The 24,941-nt window shown below is 40.0% G+C and overlaps 1 protein-coding gene across 2 annotated transcripts in view; it reads left to right on the forward strand.

Annotated features, from left to right (window-relative positions):
• Nucleotides 1–24,941, forward strand: part of Adamtsl3 (ADAMTS like 3) — a 341,011-nt gene that overhangs the window by 93,776 nt on the left and 222,294 nt on the right. For both annotated transcript variants that reach the window (XM_058577562.1, XM_046438417.2), the window contains exon 4: nt 19,309–19,436. In XM_058577562.1, coding sequence (XP_058433545.1) covers nt 19,309–19,436 — 128 coding nt within the window. The remainder of the gene's footprint in view (nt 1–19,308; nt 19,437–24,941) is intronic.

Raw genomic sequence — 24,941 nt, forward strand, 5'->3', positions numbered from 1 at the left:
GACATAATGCCATACCAATAGCTGCTTTAATAAGTAGGGCTGGTGCAGTGATTCAGAGATACCATCAAACATCCAGGCTCCCTTTCTTCTGCTCTTTGTGTTGTAACTCTCCTTGCATCCCAACTTTACTGATAGCAGCTATCTTTTGGTAAGAGCCTTTTTGTGTTGGCTCTTCCTCTTGGTTGCAAAATGGTTATTGCATCTTAGAGCACCACACTGAGATCCAAGGAAGAGAGAAGAGGAATGGAATCACCTTGTCCAATTAATTAAAAATGTAGTGTTTGTCCAGGAGCACCAGAGCAGATGTCCTCTTATGTGTCATGGACCACAACTGGGTCACTTGGCCACTCAGACTCCAAGGAAGGCTGAGAAATTGGGAACTCTTGTCATGTAGGGTTATGACTCACTTCTTTGGGATTCTGTTAGCAGGACAAGGAGGAGGGCGTGGATATTGGGGGTCAGCTAGTACTGTCTGCTTCAGCTACTATCCTGTATTTGTCTCGCCCATTAAAGTTTAGATTGAGATGGCCTATAAGACGGGACTAAAATCACCAGCTCTTGGGCAACAGAGTTAGAATATCAACCAAAGTCTGTTGCACATACTCCTGTTATGCAGCAAACCTCCATTGTTTCATGAAGGACATTTTATAGCGCAGATGATATTTACAGTGATAGTTATGTCATGAAGCTAGTCTTATGTGCAAATAGTACATTTCAGGTTTTCAGTAGCTTAAAAGTGAAATAAAGGGGCTGGGGATATGGCTCAAGCGGTAGAGCGCTCGCCTGGCATGCGTGCGGCCCGGGTTCGATCCTTAGCACCACATACAAAACAAAGATGTTGTGTCCGCCGATAACTAAAAAATAAATATTAAAATTCTCTCTCTCTCTCTCACTCTCTCTTTAAAAGAAAAAAAAAGTGAAATAAAGTATGAAGTTTCCTCACTTATCACCCTAGTGAAATAAAGAATTTCCAGTAACACCAGGCAAAGTTTTGTTATGGATTTTCTGGGAGAAAATTAAAGGACTAGAACAGCCTCATAATTTACCTCATGTGGACACCAAGAAAATGCCAACACTAACACAAGTGACAGGCTAGATTGGGTTTAAAAGGAAGCCGCCCAGATGATGTGGTAAAGGTGTGATATGGAAATTAAGGTATTTAAGGAAGTCCTGGGCTGCCCTCTTGCTGCAAGTCTCTGCAATCCCATCAGCTGAGAGCCAGTTCTGGCCATTCCTGAGGTTTTCTGCTTCCCTGGTCCTTCCTTGTATCCCGTTCCTGTTTTGCTTTCCTCGGCTGCTCATCTTTCACTTCCTCTTTCCTCACTTGGAAAGAGTGTTGAAATAACATTTCATTATTTGGCACCACAAGGCAGTAGTAGTGTCCCCACTTTGGACTGTTTCTGCCCTGGCAGGAGAAATGGTTTCAGTAAGTTTTTCCATTTCCCATTTGCTCTATTTCCTGTCACGTACCTGGCCAGATCTGTCCACAAGTGTAGGAGAAGGGTCGGATGCTGTGCCTCTCACTGTTTGGGAGCAGTGGCGGAAGTGACCCTGGCTGAAGGGCATTATCCAAGGTTAGCTTTAAAGGTCTCCCCTCCCCCTGGAGTTTGGAGGAGATTTCTCTTTCCTTTTCAGAACATGGTCACGTGTCACACCATATAAAACTTGGCTCTCACTGCTCATCCTGGGTTCTTGTTTACTTTTTGTCTACATCCTAAGAGTTACTGTGATCCAGTTTTGTTTTAATTAAGATAAACTCATGTCTCCCAAACATCCATTGTTCTCTGTGAGAAAGAAACAAACGGAATAGTTTTGCTTGGCTGTTTAAGACAGAGAAGTGGCTTCTATTTCAGAATGCAGGTCATCCTAGATGGAGGAGAGCAGCCTGGGTGGAGCAGCCATCCTCCGATCTGGCAGATCCAGACTCCTGGGCTCCAGAGTGGCAGCTCTCAGCAAGTGTCTGCTTGGCGTCTTCTGGAGCCACTTTGGCGTGGGAGAAAGACCTTGTATGATATTCCTCATATGTCATCCCCCTTAAGCCAAACATTTCTTCTGCTTCCCTTTCTCTGCTCACCTCATCTCCCATGTCTGAGAATATGAAAGCAAACTTACTATTCTTCACTGTACAGGGGCTAGCACATCAAAGATGTGCTATTCATTTATTTAGTGCCAGCCATGGGGACAGAATTCTGGCTAGTAGAGGAAGAAAAATATGATAAAGGAATGAACCAAAACTTGCAGGAATGAGAGGAAGTGTATACCAAACAATTTCTTTGGATTCTGTGCCATTGATTCAGTTTTCTGCAACTTTAATTTTGCCCACCCCCCGTACTTTTAATGCTGTCTAAATTCTTTTCTTGCCTTGATTGAGCCTAATTGGATTGCTGATTCATGATTCGTTGCATTTCATTATTAGCAACGTTGCTGACGTGCACTGATAACTCACTGTGTATGTGGCATGGTGCTAATTCTTGGGGATACACACAGGTATGAAATAGCAGGTGCTTGTGGCTTCATGTACCTAAGAAATAATCAGTAGTTCAAGATGGTTCATATTAATATAAAATAAGTGAAAGGATTTATATGTGCTACAGAACTTCTGAAGAGGAGTCAGTTGCCTGGTGAGTCAGCCCTGAAGGACAATGGAAGAGGCATTTTAGAGTAGGGAATGTTGCATGCTGGGTTTTTCTGGGAGCAGACTCAGCATGCAAGAAGTTTATTGGGGAGTTCCTTTGACTTTGACTCCCAGGGAGGAAATAGGAGGGGCATAGGGAGAGGTCAAGCTCTCGATGCAGACCCAAGGACAGTGTTGGCTCACCCACAAGGAACTCTGGAGCAAGTATAGTTTTCAGAGTTGCCCCAAGCTGGACTGAAATGACCAGCCCTTTATACCCCAGCTTCAATTAGACACTGAATGTGTCTACAGAGAAGGGTTGGATGCTGTGCTTCTCACTGTTCCTTAGGAGTTGTGAAGTGACCCTGGCTGAAAGACATTCTCCAAGGTTAGCTCTTGGGTTTTCCACTGGGCAGGGCTATGGCTATAAGAGACCATACCTTCCAGCTTCTCAGTCAATCCCTGAATAGGCTTATGGAGAGCAGCTATTTGAGAACACTGCTAAGGCAACAAGCATGTCATTAAAGAGGATCCTGGACAGCTGTCAACATGTCCCCATAGGGAGACTGGCATAAATCAGTGCGTCGTTATTAATAGTGATGACTGGAACAACTGACCCACAGTGGCTGTTATGTGTGGCTGCATAGAAGGAGGTAACGGAGGTTGTCAGCAGGAGGCAGAAGGTGGAGGATCTTGACTGCCATGTTAAGGCTTTGAAATTTGTCCTATGGACTTTAGGAATACACAAAATAATTTTAGTAGTGGAACATGTGACAGGCGAAGTTTTTTTTCTTTTTAAAGGGATAGGACTGGCTTAGGTTTCTAGATAAAAGGTAGTGGCAAGAGGTACATGAGGGGAAGATGGCTTTAGACTAATAATTTACAAATGTGAATGTTGTGGTTAGTGAAAAGAGCCCTGGTTGCAACTTGAAATAACTGAGTTCCCAACCAAGCTCTCTTCCCCTGAATTGACTGGGTAGAAAAATGACAGGACTGAAAGTCCTTGTCCAGCTCTAACAATTTGTGCCTCTATGTTAAAGTTACCTTTGGTTTGTATTCCTTAAAGTGTGTCCTCGGGAAAGATGTTGACGTCCAGTTGAGTGTAAAACCAGACTTCAGGAAGCTTTGCTTTAGATATTTGTATGTTAATTGGTTCCTCTGCTCTCATGGCTTTCCAAGTCCCCATATTTTCACATACATTTTTGAAGCCAGTGGATTATGGATTCAAGCTGAACCAGAATCATGTATCAGCTATTACAAGCCTGATTGTTTTGCTTCTTAATCAATTACAACACATCTGGTAACTCAATCCAGCTCCACAGAAGACAGAATTAGCTTTCCTTATTGCAGAGATGGAATGTCTTCACCTGAGCTTCTGCTTAAATAGTAATGAAAGAAGGATTAACACTGGAAATAAAGAAATGAGCCAGTTTAATCCCAGACTAGTCAATGATATGAGTAAGATACATTTCCTTCTTCCTTGAGAGTTCTGAGCCATAGCTTGCTGTCATTCCCATAATCAGTAGCTAATCTAGGGAATAGCAAAAATAGGACAATTAACAGAAGGGATTAGCTCACTAGTAGGTCATGGCTCTGGCCCTCTTCTGTTTCAAAATGATTCCTAGAGAATTCTCTGTTGAAGAAACTTTCATTTCTTGATTAATTGACTCAAAATATGACTTTTTCTCCAAATCCATTTATTATTGAATGTACTCAATCTATCCATGTTAGTTCATTAACTAAATTGTTAATTCATGCCCTTCTTTAGTAAATATTAAATGCCTTGGATGTCAAGCACTGTACTAACTACTAGAGCTACTTTAGTTTGGCAGGTAAAACCAGATGGAAGCCAAAACTTCACGGAGCTTACAGTCTAGTCAGTGAAACAGATGTTGATAAGATGGTCACATGGTTTGCTCTGTAAATACAGACTAACCTCAGGTAAAGGTGCCCTGAGGAGGTTAACAGTGGAACTGAGCACTGAAGGATGTAAACTTAGTGGACTAAATTAATTAGGTGAGGCTGAATTGTAGCTTCAAGCCGTTGAGGAATATAATTTCAAAGTTATTAAAAACGTTGCATTTATGTCATTATGGACAGAAAGAAAAACCAATATATCAACTTAACCAAGTGTTAGAAGTCATCCAGTAGGTTCAAAGCATCAAATTTATGGTGGCCTTGAAAGTGTCTCAAATGATACATAGGTGGATATGATCCTCTTTGGAGCCTTGTTAGCCATTGTGGGTACTGGAAGCTCTTGGTCCAAGTAAATCAAGCACAAGAGGAGCCATTCTAGACACAAACCTGTGCGTGCTGGTGCTTTTTTCTGATATAGAGTTTTTTCCCAAATGGGGATCTTTTCCAAGAAGATGGGAAGCTGTGTGAGTAAATGCATTACACATGCCATGGAGGCTGGTGTGAACAGAAAACTATGTATGGACACCTTATGATTTGATGCAGGGTCTTCAATAAAGGCAGAGAAGAAACTTCAGAAGTGATCTTCTCTTTGGGGGCATGACTCCTCACTTACCACCTGACCCTATGTATAAGGAAATTTCCCAAGGTGTCCAGATGAGGAATGAGAATCCACCTCACTAATGAGAATGCACCTTTAATCTTCTGAGGATAAATATCAGTCTAGAATAGTTTATTCCTACATGGGGTAAAAGTCATTGATTAGCCCATGAGAAATGGGAAAAGATTGCATCAAAACAACAAAAAAACCCACTATATCCTAAGGAGGTAAAGGAATGATATTAAAAAGGTAATTTATTGCAGGAAATGAATACTTTTTAAATTAGGATTTCTTTGGTTTTTGATGAAATTAAAGAATATATTGCACATCTGAAGCAACAAAGTGAGGTGATACATTTCAGAATGTCTAGAAGGGTATGAAATGCCCAGCGCATAACCATGATTAGTGGCTGAAGAGCTGGAAGCACTTATTACCCTGATTTGATTGTTACACATTGTACACATGTATTGAATTATTATCATGTACTAAAAGATGTATAGATATTATGCCTCAATAAAATAAGGATAAATAACATAAGCAAGTGAGTCAATAGAAGGACTTAGATACTACTAAATGCCATGAAGGAGCAAGTTAACATTGTGGAAAACTGAACCGATGACATGGAGTACAATGAATTAAAAATGCTGAAAAATGCCCTGCTTTGTGTATCTTTTCCCTCATTTCTGAAATTTTTGTCTCATTCCTTTATCATGTCTACATTGTTTGGTATAGTCTCAGCATTTTCTTTATTTTTGATTATTTGATATTACATATCAGTCATATATTTACTGACTTTATTCTTTTTGATGATTTTGGAAGTTTAAATTCTTGTCTAAAAAATTCCATACTGGATATTCTCAAAGTTTATCAAATACATGATTAAATCAAATGAATGATTAATGTACAGTCATGTATCCATGTGCGTGTGTGTGTGTGTGTGTGTGTGTTCATCATACACATGTAAGCATTCTTTCCCAAGAAAATACTTGGCTTTAACTTTCAGCTTTGTTACCATATTTCCAACAGTTATTTATATCATTGCCTCATAGAATTCCTGTCATTTTGGAGATTTTCTATCTTGGCACTATCTAAAATACATGCCTAACAAGCTCTTAACATGTGGTGAGTGTAAATTCAAGGTCAAATGATGAAGGTAGAGAAGAATCTAACTTCAGTGATACAACTGTCTAGAAGTTACCACATCTCTTTGATAACTCTGTATACAACCCACTAGACTTAATACAGATATTTCCACCCATGGGTCAGGTTTGTGAAACTTTTCCTCATTTGTCAAGATGCAGCTCAAGTGATACCCTCTCTAGGAACCTCCCCCCCCTCAACACACACACAGTGTTCCAGATTTGTCTTTCCCTGTTTTCTCAGCACTTAGTACTTTCCTCAACAGTCCAACTAGATTAACCTTTGTGAGGACCCTCACTAAATGGGGCTTGATGAATGTTACTTAGTGTGTAAGTGGATTTTAACTTTGCTTAACCTGTGAAACCCTGGCTAACCTTCTGGAAGACGTGTTGGTTCTGAGCCCCAACCATCTGTCAGTCATCTAGACTGGTTGTTGTTATCTAACCAGGGAGAGTCACCTCACGTTTATAGTCAAGGGATTGGGATTTTGGTGTCAGCTCTTCCAGACTTTGTGCCACCAGTCTCTGGGGTGCAGATTTCCCTGTCCCAGTTTGCTCTATCATTTGGGGTGACATACCACCCAGGGGCAGTCTAGAGCATGCAGAAGGAGAGACACAAGTTAGGAGCAACCTATTTCCAACAGTTACTTAGGGGTTTCATAGAATTTCTGACATTATGGAGATTTTTCCATCTTGGCACTATCTAATAAATAGCCAGTAACCATATATGCCCAACAACATATATGCCTATGCTGGCTTCTAGCCCAGCACAGTGGCACACACCTGTAATGCCAGCGACTCAGGAGGCTGGGGCAGGAGGAGTGCAAGCTCAAGGCCAGCCTCAGCAACTTAGTGAGGCCCTAAGCAACTAAATGAGACACTACCTCATAATAAAAAATAAAAAAGGGTTTGGGGATGTGGCTCAATGGTAAAGCACCCTGGTTCAATCCCTGGTATCTCCCCAAAAACATGCTGGCTTTTTTCCTGGCCGACTTCAGTAAATGTCAAATCATATTTCTTGTGGGAGTTTATTTAAAGCCTATGCCCCTAAAATGTGGTCTGGGTAATATTCTTGATGAGTTGTTGGCACCAACCTGTGTTTTTCTATGTGAAAATGGCTAACCATGGATGAAAGTAAATCATCAGGAGAAGTCAGAAAAGAATTTAAAAAAAAAAAACAACTTGATATCGTTAAGCATGAAAAACTTGCCTATTTTTGCCTTGGAAAGAAAAGCTCACTCTAGCTTGTCAAATATGAATGCTTTGAGTATGGTTTGAGGTATGTTGAAATTAAAAGCTCCGTAGGATGACTTTGTGGTTGTTAATGGAGTTCAAGAATGCATATATAAAGTGTTCAGTAGGAGTCCACCTGTGCATGTTGAGAAGCCCTGTCCTCGTGCAGGGTACGATTTTGCTCCAGTTGAAGAACAGAAGGAAGGCAGTTTGCATTGTCATCTCTTTATCTGAAAGTTCAAGATTTTAAGGATCCTTGGTTGTTCAGTTTGTTTAGAAAAGATTTTTGTTTTCAGGTTACCCAGTAGAAATCACTGTGAGAGTCAAGAGGCTTGCATGTGTGAACAGTTTTCTGCAACCTTACCTCTATTGACATTGTAGGTTAGAAAAATTCTTTGTGGTGAGGGGCTATTCTGGGGACTGCAGCATGGTTAGCAACAGGTTTCTACCTGCTACTTCTAGTCTTGACCCCCTGCCGCCGTTGTGATCACTGAAAATGTCTCCAGCAGGACAGAACCGTCCAGCTGAGAGGCACGGTCTAGAACATTGGTTGAGAAGTGTAGGGCTGGAAGTTAATAATTTGTAGCATCTGGCTGCAGGCCTTGTTCCATCAGCCTTGAGATACCCCGAGGCAGTTTCCATAAATACTGCTTAGAGGCGTGCCAGTCTCCAGGACAGACTTCTTGGCAAGCACTCACCAAAGAGACCCTGAATTACCCGGGGTTTTGAAGGCCCAGTGAATGACTTGTTGAGCCAGAATTGAACTGACTTATATTTCAGAATAATTAACATTTTAAAAATGTCAAATTTTTAAAAATAAATTCAGCAGTTCAGAAAAAGTACAAAGAGAACAACAAATAACCCTCAAATCCCATTCCCTAGAAATAGCTAACGTTCATATTTGAGTAGTATCGTTCTGAACAGAGTTCTATAAAAATGCTATGGTGTGATGCATGACATTTTAAAAGTATTTAATTTTGTATGAATTTAATAAATGAGGAAATGGGGTGAAACTGAAGGATTTGCTAAGCTTGAGACGAATATTCCATCATAGTAGAAAAAAATTATTTCCTCAAAGATATCTCCAAATATACCGTAGAAGATTATAAAACATTAGGAGGTTAGAAGTATTATGTTTTTAAATTGTCATACTTAAATCTTAATGTTATTTGACTTCCTTACAACTTTCTTCCATTTATCTGCCAAACTTCATTACATTATTATATGTACTAATGTAACTGAGTATAGTTTCTCTTCTAAAACCCTCATTCTCCTGTAGTTTATTCCGGGTTCAATATTTAAATCGATGGTGTTCATCACCATTGCTTTTACAGGACTGCTACAACCCTGTTTTTAAAATTTTGAATCTTCTCCTGGCTAATTGGATTTCATCATCAAATTTTTAAAGAAAGATTGAATTTCCTGAGTTTTTTTTCCCCCACATTTGATGATGTTGTTAACTGTGTCTGTGTTTGTGTGTATGCACACGTGAGTGCATGTGTTAAAATACACATGACACAGATTTGCCATTTGAACCATTTTAAGGGTACAGTTTGTTGGCATCAAGCACATCCACGTGGTCATGTGGCTGCCACCACCATCCGTCTCCAGAACTGTTTTCATCTTGTAAACCTGAAACTTTACCCTCAGGCAGTGACTCCCCGTCCTTTCCCTCTCCCAGGCCCTGATGATTGCCTTTCGACTGACTTCTCGTCTCTGTGAATTTGACTACTTTAGGTACTCATAAGGGACATAATACACATCTGTCTTGTTGTGTCTGGCTCCTGTCACTTAGCAGAATGTCTTTAGGGTTCACCTATGTGCCAGCATTTCATTCCTTTTAAAAGTTTTTAAAATGTTTTTATTTGTTCTTTTTAGTTGTACATGACAGTAGAGTCTCTTTTGACATATTTATACAATCTTGGAGTATATCTTATTCTAATTTGTACCCAGTCATGTGGATGTACATGACGTTGAGACTCACTGTGGTGTATTCATATGTACATAGGAAAGTTACGTCATATTCATTCCATTGTCTTTCCTGTTTCTACCCCTGCTCCCTTCCCTTTATTCCTGTTTGTTGAAACCACTGAACTTCTCTTCTTCACAATTCACAATAGCCAAACTATGGAACCAACCTAGGTGTCCATCAACAGATGAATGGATAAAGAGACTGTGGTTTATATACACAGTGGAATATTACCCAGCCATAAAGAAGAATGACTTTATGACATTCACCAATAAATAGATGGATTCACCAGTAAATGGACTATTGTGCTAAGTGAAATAAACCAATCCCAGAAAAACCAAAGATCAAATGTTCTCTCTGAAATGTGGATGCTAACACACAACAAGGTGAGGGGGGGGGAGTAGAAGTTTATATCTTATTAAAGTTAATTCTCTTCTACTGGATGCATATTCTGTATTTTGCTAATCTATTTATTTGTTGGTGGACATATGGGTTCTTTCCCTTTTCGTCTATTGTGAATAATGCTACTATGAAAATGGATGTACGAGTATCTGTTTGCATCCTTGATTTCAATTATTTTGGGGTAGATATTGAGAAGTGAAATCACTAGATTACATGGTAATTATGCATTGACTTTTTTGAGGAGCCCCCGTACCATTTTCCACAGCGGCTGCACCTTTCACTTTCCCACTGTCAATCGTCTCTCATATCCTCACCAAGGCTTGTTTCTTACTGTTTTGTTTTCTAACAGTCATCCTACTGGGTGTGATGTGATATTTCATTGTGGTTTTCATTGCAAACTCGAGGCATGTGCCCATTAAAAATTATGTGGCCTCAGTTTGTTTTAATGATGGCCATTCTGTGATGAGAATCCTGTTTTAATATTTCTTATTTTCCTGAGACGTGATAGAACTAGAATTTTATGTGAAATCTCTAGATGTTTAAATCTTAGCAAATAATTTTTTTCTTATGTGGCAAAATAGACAATTATAGTTAAGTAAATGTGATCAGATGCCTCCTGGGGACCATCATTCTCCCTTTGTCTTAGTAACTGTGGTCACTACTCTCGTCCTGTACACAGAGCACTGGCATCTCACTTCAAGAGTGGGGTGGAGAATAGTCATCAGGCATGAATGGGATTAGTATTTACTGCAGTCACTTAACATGGAAGCCCAGGAGTGGGCCTAGCACCTCTTTCCTCCTCTGTCTGGCCAGCTGCCAGGTCCCATGGATTCCTGTGCCTTCCAGCTTCCTATCTGCATCCTTCTCTTACACACAGTGCTACCAACACCGAGCCTGTGCTCTGGTGTGCATGATTTCAGCGGCGGCCTTCTGATGTGAAGATCTGCTGCTTCTATCCTTCTCCATACTCCTTCCTGCCAGAGTAATTTTTCCAAAATACAATCTGCTGAAGTCACTCCTTTGCTTTAAAATGTTTTGGTGATCCAGTAAATTACTGTGCTGGAAGCTCTGCTCTGCCTTACAGTTCCACTCTCCACCCTTCCCCAGCCTGTGCTGCACACCCCCGACCCCCGCGTTGCTGACCTGTATGAATAGCATCTGTGGTCTCTCTGCCCTCTGTTTTCTGGTTGGACTTGGCCAATGGTGATATTGCAGGGGACTGGAAAGGAGAGAGGTGGGTTTATTTCCCCAGCTGTCTGTGGGCTGTTGGGCACTGTGATTCTTGACCAAAGCCCGTAGCTTCTCACAGGCAGCCGATTCCTACAGCTGAGGCTGCCTTCACCCCACCCAGCACGCAGGTCTCCAGCACATCTTGGCAGCCATACAGCCTGGGGAGCTGCACCTTGTGAAACTCCTAACTCAGTAGTGTGTCCTTAAAACTCCAAACAGGACTTAGCAAACATGTTTACATTTGGGGAATAATTGAGAAATATGGTGTGCCTGGAGTTTGGGATAGAATGTGAGCAAGGAGCTGAGAGAAATGGAGCTGGGGAGGGAGGTAGAGAAAGCCTCCAGGTGTGGCACATGTGTCCTGAGCAATTGAGCAGTCAGTGAGGGATTTATAGCTGGTAAAATAATTGGGAACACATGGGCTAGGAAAAGGGTAGACCAAATTCTAGGGGCATTGGCTCTCAGGGTAATGAGTTTTGAAGGAAAAATATATATATATGTGTGTGTGTGTGTGTGTGTGTGTATCTCAAAAAAGATTAGACTGGGCTGGAAAAGTGAGGGGTAAGGGGTAGGAATAAGCAGCAGTTCTCACTGGTACCTAGCATCCAGCTGTAGATATGTTGGTATTTGACAGTCCAGGTTGAACTGAATTGCTGAGTCTGTATGACAGCTTGAGTGACATTTTTATGTCATTTACCCAGTTCATATTTTTAATTTTTTGTTGTTCAAGATCTGAAGGTAGTATTAACCTGAAAGAATGTATTTACTGTTAACAAAATCTAAGTCATTTGAGATCCCCTTAAATAACCTTTGTGGGAACACTGGAATGAACCTTTATTTGATGTCTGGGAAGTAATATCCCAGTGGAACTCATTTTATTTGGGGTTGTTTTTAATATAGAGCTGTTAATATAGCATTTCCAATAAGTGACCTTATATGTGAAATCTGCGTTTAATTACTCATGTTTTAGCAAGACTGGTAGAACTGTACTGTTCATTATAAGTCATAGATTTAAGGACTTGTCAGGAAAATGTTTTATGATTTGATTTATGCCTCGGGATCCAAGAAGGGCAAGCAGTGCTTGAGTCTCTATGAGATTGTGAACACACTCCTACAATATTCTTGGCTTTTACCAAGTCCTATTATATAATGAGTAAACAATATCTTTTTTTGAATTTTTCATCCAAAATATTCCCTAGCTAGAACTTTACTTAGGAAAATATGATTTCCTAAGAGATCTTTAAGCCTGATAGTATTAACCAAACAACACAAAGTGCATATTGTTTCTTTGGGTGTGTTTTTATAGTTTTCCCTTTAGTGTTTTACTTTCCCTCTTTAAAATAGAAGAACTTACCCTGAGTGTCTCATTGCACAAACTAGACATATTCATTCTTTAACATTAAGAAATAGAGATGAGCAAATAAATAGAACCTTGCATGTAACCCGTGCTGTGGGAGATGATGGGGTGCCCATGGTTCTAGCAGAATTGGTGCACCCTGGGGAAAACCATTGTCCCCGCTCTCTTAACCAATGCTCCAGAAATGTCTCTCTTTGCAGTATCTCCTCATCCTGGGTCCCTTGTGTCTGTTGCCCTAGGCAAATGAGGATTGACACTGCCACACTATGTCCTTTTACCTCTCTCTTGCTGCTGCTCACTGGTTTGAGAGCTACTTGAGGGCCAGTTTCATGCTTGTCCTCCTAGGACATCAAGCACAGAGCCTTTGGTGCATGTTTGTGTGAGAAAATGAGCAAATGCGTCCCAGTCCACGAGTGTCAGTCAGGAACGTGCATTCCTCATGAAATAACCTAGATAAAATGAAATGCTTTAGGAAACCAGAAGTACAGCTCTGCTTACAATAAGGGTGGGGAGAGTCCAAGACTTCATTGAGATATAGAAAGAATGTTGCGGTCCAGTGGATCACAGCAGCAGATGTGTTTGATCCATGATGCAAAATGCTAAATGCGAGTGATGATGGGTTGGCTGCTGCATTTGACTGGATTCCTGGAGGCGAGAGGGAAGTGGAGAAAACACCAGTCAGTGGGGGAAACAGAGGTCCATGAGGAAAAGAGGATTTGTGTAGGGCAAGTCAGAAAGAGGTTCTGCTTGGGCTCTGGAACATGTGGTTCTTGAAATCATGGTGGATCACCTAGGAAGTGGGGATGGGAATATTCACCTCCAGGGTTTGTGGAGAAGGTGAAAGAGAAGGCAGGAGAAGTGCTGGCATGCAGGACTCACTCCATACATAAGAAGAAGCTGCCTCACCTAGGACACAATTCTGGTTTTCCTCCAGGCCTTACCATCAGGTCTACACTCAGGCAGGGACACAGACTTGGATGAAGTCAGACTTGGATTGAGTTTGGAAACAATTAACCTTATCAAGTAACATTAAATTTAATTTAATTTAAATAATTGCTTGACAATGTTGAAAAGGAGGAACTGTGAACAGAGGTACCCAACTGATAAACATAGAAGTTGCTTGAGGTCAAAGACGAGGCCATGGGGCTGGTACTTTGGCTATATTTTATTGTCACTGGATGTCTGGGCTGGGGCTGGCCAAGTGAGGCTGCTCCATACCTCTTCTCTCAGGAGGCTGGCCACCACCACCTTGCAGCCTGAGAATGCTGACTTCCCCCAGGCCTGGTCCAGTTCCTCCTCACAGCAGATTTCTACTCTCCCTGCCTCCTGCCATTTGACCACAGTGATTGGTATTGTTTCATATTTTTATTGTAACATTAAACTGTGCTCACAGATTCCAAGTCTGATTAGTTGGCTGCTTACGTGACTTTATGGTCTGCTTACTATTTTTTTAAAAAAGTAGAAATATGTGTTAATGGAATTCTGTAAGATTAGGGAGCTATGTCCAGCACGTTTATCAGCGACTCGGGTGAACACATGGACGCTGCAAAACTGCAGAGTGGCTCACAGATGGGCGATGGGATCAGGGCTGAAGCAGACCTCAACAGGCTGGTATCCGGGGCCAAAACTAACAAAAGGAAATTCAGTAGTGATTAATGTTAAGTCTTGCATAAGCACAAATGGAACAGAGCTGGCTCTACCATCCTCATCGTCGTGAAAAAAACAACAACATTATTTTGAATAAGAACAACGCTTGCGGACATTTATTGAGACATTCGCCACCTACATTTATTGAGATGCTGTGTGATTTATTTTTGTATGATATTTGCTTTAAATCCTGTTTGGGCAATGGTGATCATCTCATTTAATAGACGAGTTTTAGAAAGCCTAAGAAATGTATCCAGATTCAAACAGCTTTTAACCATTATGTGATATTGCCTCCATAGTGAATTCCAATAAAAAATGTGGCTGAAAAAGAAAGGAAGGAAGAAAGAACGAAAGAAGGCGAGAAGGGAGGGAGGAAGGGGAGAAGGAAAGAGGAGCTAAGGCTTAGGATTCATGAAAAGAAACATGGACCAGAGAGACAATGTGTGGTCTCTGTTTCTCTTAGATACACTGTTGTATTCTGGACATTGCATTTTTATTTCTATTTACTTACTTACTTATTTATTTACTTATACATACATACATACATACCAGGGATTGAACCCAGTTGTGCTTAACCACTGAGCCACATCCCAGCCCTTTATATTTTTTTGTTTTGAGACAGGGTCTCACTAAGTTACTTATGGCCTCAATAAGTTGCTGAGGCTGGCCTCAAACTTGTGATCCTCCTATTTCAGCCTCTCCCGTCTCTGGGATTACAGATGTGGGCCACTGTGCCTGGCCTGGACATTACATTTTTGGATAAAAAATTTGCAAATATAAATGTGTGCAGAGATTGAATACAGTCCTGAAAGAGCAAGGCAAGTGGAAGGCAGTAGATCTGGGAGGCTCTAAGAAGGATTCTGCTGCAGAGGAGGCTCCCAACCCACTTGCCCATCACTCTAGAGGAATGGAAGTTCCAGGGCAGCAAGTTCTTCTTATTGTAAGGAACACACACACACACACACACACACACACACACACAGTTGTTTTAGGAAGCAACTCTGGTGGTGCTTCATTCTGCTTCAATAGACTTTTTTTTTTTTTTGAATGCTTGTTATCATTTTGCTGCTAGGATCAAAGGGAAGAGAGAACTAGGTAGAAATCAGCGACATAATTGCCACTCTGTGGATAAAGAAAAATACACGAAAAGACCTGCAGGGCTATCTGGTAGGGAGTGGCATGGGGGTTTCCAAGCAAAATCCAACCATCTTCATGGCCAAGGAGATGAGAAAACTTTGAAGGCACCTCTTGAGATGCTGTTTTCTCTCCATTTTCTTGGAGTGGGAGAGCATCCAGTTGATCCAATCAGAGAAACCAAATGCTTGTATTTTATAGAATACCTATTTTAATTATTTTAGAATCAAGAATTTTTTTTGTAAATAAAGGTGGAGAAGTCATGGAGAGAAACGTGATTCTAAGTATAAACTGAACAGATGGGATAGTGGGAATAAAAACAAAACGATACTGCAACCAACTGTCAGCTTTCCCTTAAAAATATATTTGATGATGTTTTTCAACTTTTCACATTCCACCTATCCATCTATCGAGTGGCAAAATGAAAAATCAGTTTCAGCTGTGTATATTTTAGACATTTACCTAAATGATTTGGACTTACCTAACCTAAATGTCCAGATGAATGTATTAAACTGCTTATTGTATTTTTTATGAATTAAAACTTTATGTTCTATATTATGTTATAGGCAGAGCACGGTTATGTTTGGTGACATTTAAGGGTAGAAAACTGAACTGAACAGTGGTCTAATTAGAACAGTAAATAGTATGGGTTTAATTAGCCCCTGGTCCCGATGACAGATTTGATCAGTCGCCAGATATTTATCCTTTCCTTTCCCTTGACTGTTCCTGAAATATTGCCTCGTGTAGGACTGCCCACTGTGCTCTGAATAGGTAGCTTGGCAAGAAGCCATGAAACCTGGGGACCAGTGAGACCAGAGTGAAAATTATTGGAAAACGCCCTCTTTGCTCCCAGTCATTATTTCTTCATTTTAGTTTTGAAGGTTCTTTCTACAGATCCCTCTAATTTAATTTTTATTTTTTGGTTGGATGAGGTAACTTGCCTAAGGGCTTAAGGAAACCTGGGCAATATCTAGTTCGGTCACATGCTGCAGTTTATGACTTGCCTCACAGTTTCCTTTATAAACGTTGCCTTTCTCCAGCTTAGAACCTACCTGTTAAACTCTGGTTGACTTGAACTTTTCCGTGTACCAGTAGGATGTGTTTTTTGTTTCTTTGCTAACTAGTTTTAATTAAGGTATTATGTGTTTTGTTTTAAAAAGATTGCATAAAATAACAGAAACAAAAACAAAATAAAAGAAGTTAAAAATCGCTCAAAGCCCACTCTCCTAGAGGTGATCCCATAACATTTGATTTTCACTCCTTTCTCTATGCATGTACAAGTTCACCTGAATTAAAAATGATATAGGCCAGGCATGGTGGTACATTCCTACAATCCTAGTGACTCAGAGGCTGAGGCAGGAGGATGCAAAAATTTGAGGCCAGACTCAGCAATTTAGCAACACCCTCAGTAACTTAATGAGATCCTGTTTCAAATTGAAAAATAAACAAAACTGGGGATGTAGCTCAGAGGTAAAGTATCAAGTCATGATTTCTTCAATTCATTTTTGAAGGTCCTTTTTACAGATCTCTCATTTAATTATTTTTGTATCACCCCCTCCAAAAGAAAGATACAACATATATTTATTTTTATTTAGTGATTTCGTTTTGCCCTAAACACATATTTTTATTATTTATTTGATACTGGAGGTTGAACTGAGGGATACTTAAACACTGAGCCATATCCCCAGTCCTTTCTATTTTTCACTTTGAGACAAGGTCTTGCTAAATTATTGAGACTGTCCTCCAACTAGGGATCCTCCTGCTTCAGCCTCCCCAATTGCTGGGATTACACATAGTTTTAAAAAGAAATTTCAAACAACAATTAGAAATTAATTAGCTGGCATCCAAAATAGCACCACCTGGTTTTATCAAATTTACCATTTTGTCATATTTTTTCATAAGTTGCTTTGGTCCTTGCTAAATTGCTGAGGCTGGCCTCAAATTTGTGATCCTTCTGCCTCCCCAGCCTCCTGAGTTACTGGGATTATAGGCCTGGTTTTTTATAATAGGAGAAAAGGAGACATTCAGTTGTGATTCTTCTCAGCAAATTGGCTCCTCATCCCACCTCCAGTATTCTTAGAGGCCATCTGATGTGAGGCCTTGTAGCCCACATAGTTACATTTTCTACTTCATTTTTGAGTGTATATTCATAGACCACTACTGTCTTCTGAAGTTGAAGAGATAGAAAATACTTTGTGTTTAAATTTTAATGTAATTAAACCTATCAGTCTTTCCCTTTATAGTTTCTTCCTTTGTTAACATATCTAGGACCGTCTTTCTTACGCTAATTCTATATTGGATGCTCTCCCGCTCCAAGAAAATAGAGAGAAAACAACAAGACTCTTAATCTATAATTTTATGGTTTTACTATTTATAATATAAATTTATACTATGTCTGGGATTAATTTTGGTATATTTTATGAAGAAGCTATCTATGGTTTTTAAGAATCCATTTATCACTTTGGTTTTGTGTTCTTATACTATAGCCTTATTCTTGGGTCTGTTTTTGGACTCTTACTAAATTTTAATAGCTTAGATTGCTTATTGCTACATCAATTCTATTCTCTTTTAATTGAGGCTGTTTCTTCTCATGTCCTTATTTTAATCTTTTTAATTGCAGTTAAAAAAAACTCATAGCATGAGACCTAATTTCTTAAGAAATTTTGAAGTGTATTGTTAACTACAAGCACAGTGTTGTGCAGCAGATCTCCACAACTGTTTAATTTTGTGTGACTAAAACTTCATAACCATGCAAACCTAACTCCTCCTTTCTCCCTCCTGAGTCCCTTGAAGCTGCCATTCTACCTTCTGCTGCAGTGAGGTGGACTACTTTAGAAAACACAGGGAGGTAAAATTATGCAGCATTTGGCCTTCTGTGACTTGTTTGTTTCACTTAGTGTAATGTCCTCAAGGTTCATCCATGTTGTAGCATGTGACAAGATTTCCCTTTTATGGCACCATAATATTCCATTGTACATATGAATATAGCACCCTTTGTTTATCCATTCATCTACTGATGGATACCTGGGTTGCTTCCACCTCTTTGATATTGTGAACAATGATACAATATACATGGCTTTGCATGTATCTTTTAGGAGTCCTGATTTTAATTCTTTTAGGTAGACATCTGGAAATGGAATTGATTGCTTGGTTATTTGGTGATTCCATCTTTCTTCCCCCCCCCTTTGGTTTTATATATATATATACTCCCATAGATAAGCTTTTCCAAAACTTTCCCTCTTAGGATTTTGATTGGAGTTGCTACAAATTTATAGATTAATTTGGAGAGAATTAGCACTTTACAGTATTGAGTCTACCCATTCAGGACTGTGGTTGTCTCTTCATTTATTCACATCTGATTTAGTTTTCCTAGTAAAGTTTTATAGCTTTATTTAAGTAATAGGCTTCATTTCTTATCTATATATTTTCCCCTTGTAACTAACTCCTCTTCTTCTTGCTTTCCTAGAGTATCCTGACATGGTGGTAAGTCCCAGAGACAAACCAAATATACACAAAATTGACCCTTCCCTATTTTCTTGGACTCCTAAGCTTTATAACTTAGCTATGCTCATCTATCTGACTTTGTTTTCTTGAGGTGGAACCTCTCTCTAAGAAAGTTCCAGAAATCTTCATGCAGAAGTATTCCTTGGGGGTTACCATTAGTTTGTCTGACAGGCAGGTGAATCGGAATTTCAGTGGGGAGCACTTCTTAGGTTCAAGGTGGGACCCTGCTATGTAAAAAAAAAAAATCTTTTAGAAAAACAATAGACTGATATTTAGGCAAATTATTTAAATTTAGAAATGGTAAAATTTCATACTTCAAACTGAGCTTAGAAACCATCTGAACAAAGCCTTCTTAAGGTTGAAAGACATGCGTGTACCAGCTAGTTTCTGCACAAACCTTTCTTGTGTGATTTTTTTAAAAATGCAGCCATTCTAAAGCAAAACATTTTTAGGCAACTTTGGTCTCTGAGAGCAATGTAGAAGAAGAATCTAGAAAAACTGGGGGAACTATGGGATATTTTTACCACATGTGTCTGTAACTCCTTATGTGTGTTTCACACCTAGACCTCAAGAAACGCTCGCTCTGATGAAGACAAAGATGGCAACTGGGATGCCTGGGGCGACTGGAGTGACTGCTCCCGCACCTGTGGGGGCGGAGCCTCCTATTCTCTGCGGAGGTGTTTGACAGGAAGGTCAGTGGTGGCTTGACCTGCCCTGTGTGGGGGGCGTGTTGGTGCCTCTGGAGCGCTGGGGAGGGGCAACCCTTGACTTGGATTTGGTACGTACTGAGACAGTGGTTGAAAACATCTGCTAGGTCAAAATATTAGTCAACCTTGTTTAAAAATGGACTAGTTTTCAAGTGTATGGTCACATACCCAAACCAGACAGTCCTCCCAGGAGTCCGAGGCACCAGGCACATGGGCTTTGAGGAAGAGAAGGCTTGCCACATTACATCACTGAGATTTGAGGTAAGATGGTATGTTTTTTGGGTTCCACCCTTGAGTGGCTGCAATTTTAATTCATTTCTGATTCATTTGCCCTGAGCAAACCATTGATTAAGAAGGTAATGCAAATTTCTGTTTCCACATCTTAGATGTGTTAAATAACATGTGTAAAATGTAAGATCACTTCATTAATAAAACCCATAAGCCTGTACCCCTCGCTTTTTGAGACAATTTGAGATATTTCCTCAGAGGACAATTTAAATCCCAGCTAATTTCCCTCAGCTCTTACGAAAGACAAAGCCTCAGGTTGATGAAGCCTGATGTGCTGGTCCTGGACAAAAGAAGACTCCAAGGTTCCGGCAGCCATTCTTCAGATTTAAGATGTTGTCAGGTGAAAGAGTAAATTGTTTATCACTGATTAGCCTCGAGGTACAGAGCAGACATTTAGGCCCTAGTTTAGATTTCGATAAGACTGCTGTTTTACCACCAAGTATGTCCTCTAGTCTCCTTAACCCTTCAATAAATGGTTATTGAACTGAAACCGGCGGACTTTCTCAGTGAAATTTAGTCCTTCCTCTAGGTCTAAGGCTCCAGACCCTCTTTCTACCCCTGTTACGTGTAAGGAGTTTAACAATTCATGAATTCAACTAATGCAGATCCTGCCCACATGGTTCTTACAGTCCAGGGAGACAAATAGCAAAGATGCCTCAAATTTATACATAATGAAAATTTATGTCTTGGGAAGACAAGGGAGTTTGCCTGCTTCCTCATGTTTTCACAGTGGTGAGGAAGTAAAGGCCCTGCTGTTCTAGGTGAGCAATGCTGTATGGAAGTACAATGGGGAAATGGTGCAATAGTGGGATGTACTTATCCTGTTGAGGCCTGCCAAGGGAGGGCCACACACCTGTGGACCAGGGGAGCAGGAGACTGCTGGGAAGTCGCTGGAGGGAGGGTGTTCAGCTAGAAATTAAAGTAGGGAAGGTAGGACTTTGGTGCCTTTTAACCTCCCAAGTCTGGGGAATATGAATAATTTGCAATTAAACAATAGGGTTATAGTGGAAAGGAGTGGGGTTTGTTTGCATTTGTCTTTGTTGAGTTTTTTTTTTTTTAAATATTATATAATTGTCTTTGTTTTAAAAAGAATAATTTAGGGGAATACATTAAGGGCTATGAATGATCACATTCATCCTCTTATCGTTCAACCAAAATACTTACATGTTTATTTATTATTTGATTAATTTTTGAAATGATGTTGATTGAGCTTGAGACATCCTTTTGCCAAGTGGAATGTCTTAGAATTTGTGTGAGTTCATGCCTTCTCTCTCCCAGGTGGGCTGTGCTACTGATGCAAAAGCTGTGGATCAGGAAGGGCAATTGCACACCTTTTTGTCTTTTCTGCACCTATTCAGAAAGGAAGATTTGGTCAGGAGGAGAGGGAAGGGGCTGGACTTTACCACTGTGAGCAAGCGTGGGTGTGCTCTGGTTTGGCAGGTGTTTAAAGCTGGCTACTGTGAGCACTTGGATGGATTTTTCTAAGATGCTGCCCCTGCCCTCCCAAATCTCTTGGGATCTCTTGCCTCCAGTTCCCTTGACTTATGCTGTTCTAAACACTTTGTCTTGGCAATACTACTCTTTCCTGAGCTCCTGGCCAGGTAGGCATATTCTGATTATTTACCTGTATCCACCTTCGGTGGCTGCCCTGGTGAGACAACTCCACGCGCTGACTCTTTCTTGCATGTGGCCTACCCATCTCTGGACCACAGGAAACCCACATGCACACATTGCTAAACACACTGTTGAAGTTCAGGGAGCCAGCACAGACGCGCCTACTCTGCTTACAAGGGCTGCTGCAGCTGGTTTCTCAGCTATCAAGTTTCTCAGGTGTGAATTATATACCAGCAGTCTGCAGGGAAACATATTTGAGCAGTGTCCCTGAAGTTTTTTCCTCTTGGTTTGGAGTTAGCAGAGTCATCCCTTCTGCTCTGGATGGGGCAGGGTGAGGGATAGGCTCACAGCATAACTTTTTCAATGAAATCTCCACAAGTCCTTCCTCTAGGTCTCCAGTTCCAAGTCCTCTTTCTACTCTTTGATGTGGGTAAGGACTTTAACACTTGTGAATTTGATTAATGCATATCCTATCTGCATGGTTCATACAGTCTAGCAAGAAAGATGATAAACAAAAGGAAGCTTCAAATTACATAGAGTTAGAAATTGTGTCAAGTGGGGGGATTAGGTGGTAAGGGAAGCCCTCTGTACAGGGCTACCCTGATTTCTCAGGGAGGCTCTTATGATTCCAATCACTGAGAAATGATTTACTGTTGAGAGAAGGTCACTCATGTGAAGAGTTGAGTTCTAGGACCCTGCCCCCCCCCCCAAATCAGATGTTGGGATCAGCACATGCAAAGACCTTGGAGCAGGAAAGGAAAGGTTTTTATGCTTAGAGAACAGCGTGTGGGAAAGTAGAGCAGGTATGTCGAAGAAGAAGGTTGATTTGTAGGCAAATGTAAAGAGCCTTACTCAGAAAAAAAAATCATCATTTTAGTTTTCACTTCACATATTTTATTCACATCTATCTTTTCTGTTACCGTCTCCTGAAGAATTCTAAATGGTCTTGAGCTGCACTAGCTGATCTCTAGCAAGGAACTCAAGGAGCAGGCTGGAATCTCATTTTCTGACCTCCTGCTAGTGTCATTTGCCTCTTTCCGGTGTTCCAGCTCCTGTTTCCTGATCCCCTCTCTTCCTTTCTCTTAGTTCCTTCATGTTTTTATGGAGTACATTCTCCAGGAACTTCCTGGTATGTGACAATGTCTTTCCCCTTAAATTTGGATGATGATTTTTCCAAGTGTGTGATTATGCAGGAATAATTTTCCCTGAGAAATTCAAGGACGTTGCTGTGCCTCCTTCTAACACCAAGCGGTGTTTATTGAAAAATCTGACAGCATTCAGAATCTCTCTTCTTTTCTTCTTCTTTTCTAGATACATATGAAAGTGTTTGTCTGCCCCCAGTGTTCTGAAATGTCATACTATCGTGTCTTGGTGTGGGTCCATTTTTATCCACGGTATTGGGCACTTAATGGACCCTTTACTATGAAAACTCACTCCCTTCAGTTTTGAATTATTTCTTGGATGATTTATTCTTTTCTTTCCTCTATTTTTGTTGTTGTTGAAACTCCAATAATTTGAACATTAGCTCTTCAAATTTTCTCTTTGTCCATTTGCCATGCTTTCTGGGAGATCAACCTACACTTATTTTCAAACTATTTTACTAAATATTTCCTACTAAGTATTCTTTATTTTTTTCTGAGATAATTTCTTTTCCTTGAATTTTTAAAAATAGGATTCTGCCCCTGCCTGATTCTTTTTTATCTCTGAGGACATAAATTCCAGGTGGGGAGCCAGGGAGCCGTAGGGGTTTCTTCATCTGGTAAGTTCCTGAGACAACTCCACTCTGTTCCTTCCAAATTGCTGTTTTCTGGCTTGTTTGTTTGTTTATTTATTTTTTTAAACATTTCTTTATTTCACATTAGAGACTTTTCTGTGACTTCTGGTGACCCTTGTTTGTTCATCTTTAAGAAAAAGCACTGTGAGCTTAATTGGAAAGAGATTTGCTGGTCCATCTCGTTGTCTGATGATGTCTCTGGGTTTTGGTTTGGGACTACCCTGATTTCTCAGGGAGGCTCTTCTGATTCCAACATGTAGGAACCAAGAGGGCAGAAAGCTGGAATCTTGGCATTAAATATCTGAATTTGTGTTTAACCCCTGTTCTCAGTGTATTACTCTGGCCCTTCGTTGTAGTTAGTTCTCAGTCCAGAGACTTCTGTTTTACCCACTTCAGATGATAGCACTGTCTTTGGTTGAAGCAAGAGAGGGTTTCTGGGACCTAGCTGCTCCACACACAGACTTCCAACGAGTTCTGCTGTTTTTGACCCCAAGTTTATCCCACTTCAGATGTGTCTTTTGTATTACTTCTGGAGCTTTTTGTGAGTCTACAGAACAAATGGAGTTGCTTCTAGAAACTTCCCCATGGCTCTCATAGGACTTACCTTTTGTGGTCTGTGGAGTCCAAAAACATCCTTAGTATGAAACAAATAATTTAAATACCTCCACAACTTTTACGGAAATTGAATTTGCAATAAAAAACCCTCTTCTAAACGATCTCCAGTCCCAGATGGTTTCACTGGCGAATTCTACCAAGCATTTAAAGAAAAATTTACAAAAATTTCATACAATCTCTTCCAGAAAATAGAAGAGGAGGAGAACATTTCCCAATTCACTTTATGAATCTGGTATGACTTTAATACTGAGACCAGAGAAAGGCTTTACAAAATAGGAAAACTGAAGACTGATATACCTTGTGAATATGCATGTAAGGATTATTAATAAAATACTATCAAATAGCCTTCAGAAATAAAAGGAATTGTACACTATGACCAAGTGGGTTTATTCTAGGGATGTAAAGCTGGTTCAATATCTAAAGTTAGTCAGTGTAATCCAGCCAGTTTAAGAATGAAGAAGAAAAAAAAATCATAGGCCCATATCAGCTGATGCAAAAAAGCATTTGACAAAATTAAATTTATGAAGAACAACTCTCAGAAAAACAGGAATAGAGGGGAACTTCCTAAGCTTGACAACACCTAAAAACTTACAGCTAGCATTATAGTTATACTTAATGGTGAAAGACTGAATATTTTTTCCCTTAAATCAGGAACAATGCATAGTATCTCCTCCCACCAACAGAATGCTGAAAATTCTGCCCTGAGTAATTAAGTCAAGAAAGGAAAATAAGTAAAACTGTCTTTGTGGATGACATTTTTGTCCACATGAAATATCCTAAGTAATCTAAAAAGTAACTTCTAGAATGTAAAAGTGATTCATAAAGGTCCTGGATATAGAATAAACTTACAAAAACATCTGTTGTATTTCTCTTATTAATGATGAACTTTGACACCAAAATAAAAAGTACAGTACCTTTTATAATCACTCTAAAATGTCAGATATGTAGGTTTGAATCTGTATGAACATGTACAGGACTTCAAGGTGCTAATGAACGAAACTGAAAGAAACTCTGAATAAATGGAGATATATAACTTGTTCATTGGTTGTGAGACGCAACCCAGTGAATTTAACAGTTCTTCCCAAATTGACTTATAGGCTGAATGCAATTCTTAAAATACCATCAAGATGTCTTTTGTAGATGTGAGCAAGAATATTCTAAAATTTATATGGGAAGGCAGTGAGACCTTGGAATAGCTT

The sequence above is a fragment of the Marmota monax genome, unplaced genomic scaffold, assembly GCF_021218885.2.
Source record: "Marmota monax isolate L192 unplaced genomic scaffold, Marmota_monax_Labrador192_F-V1.1 WCK01_AAM20220418_F8-fsc00005, whole genome shotgun sequence".
NCBI lineage: Eukaryota > Metazoa > Chordata > Mammalia > Rodentia > Sciuridae > Marmota > Marmota monax.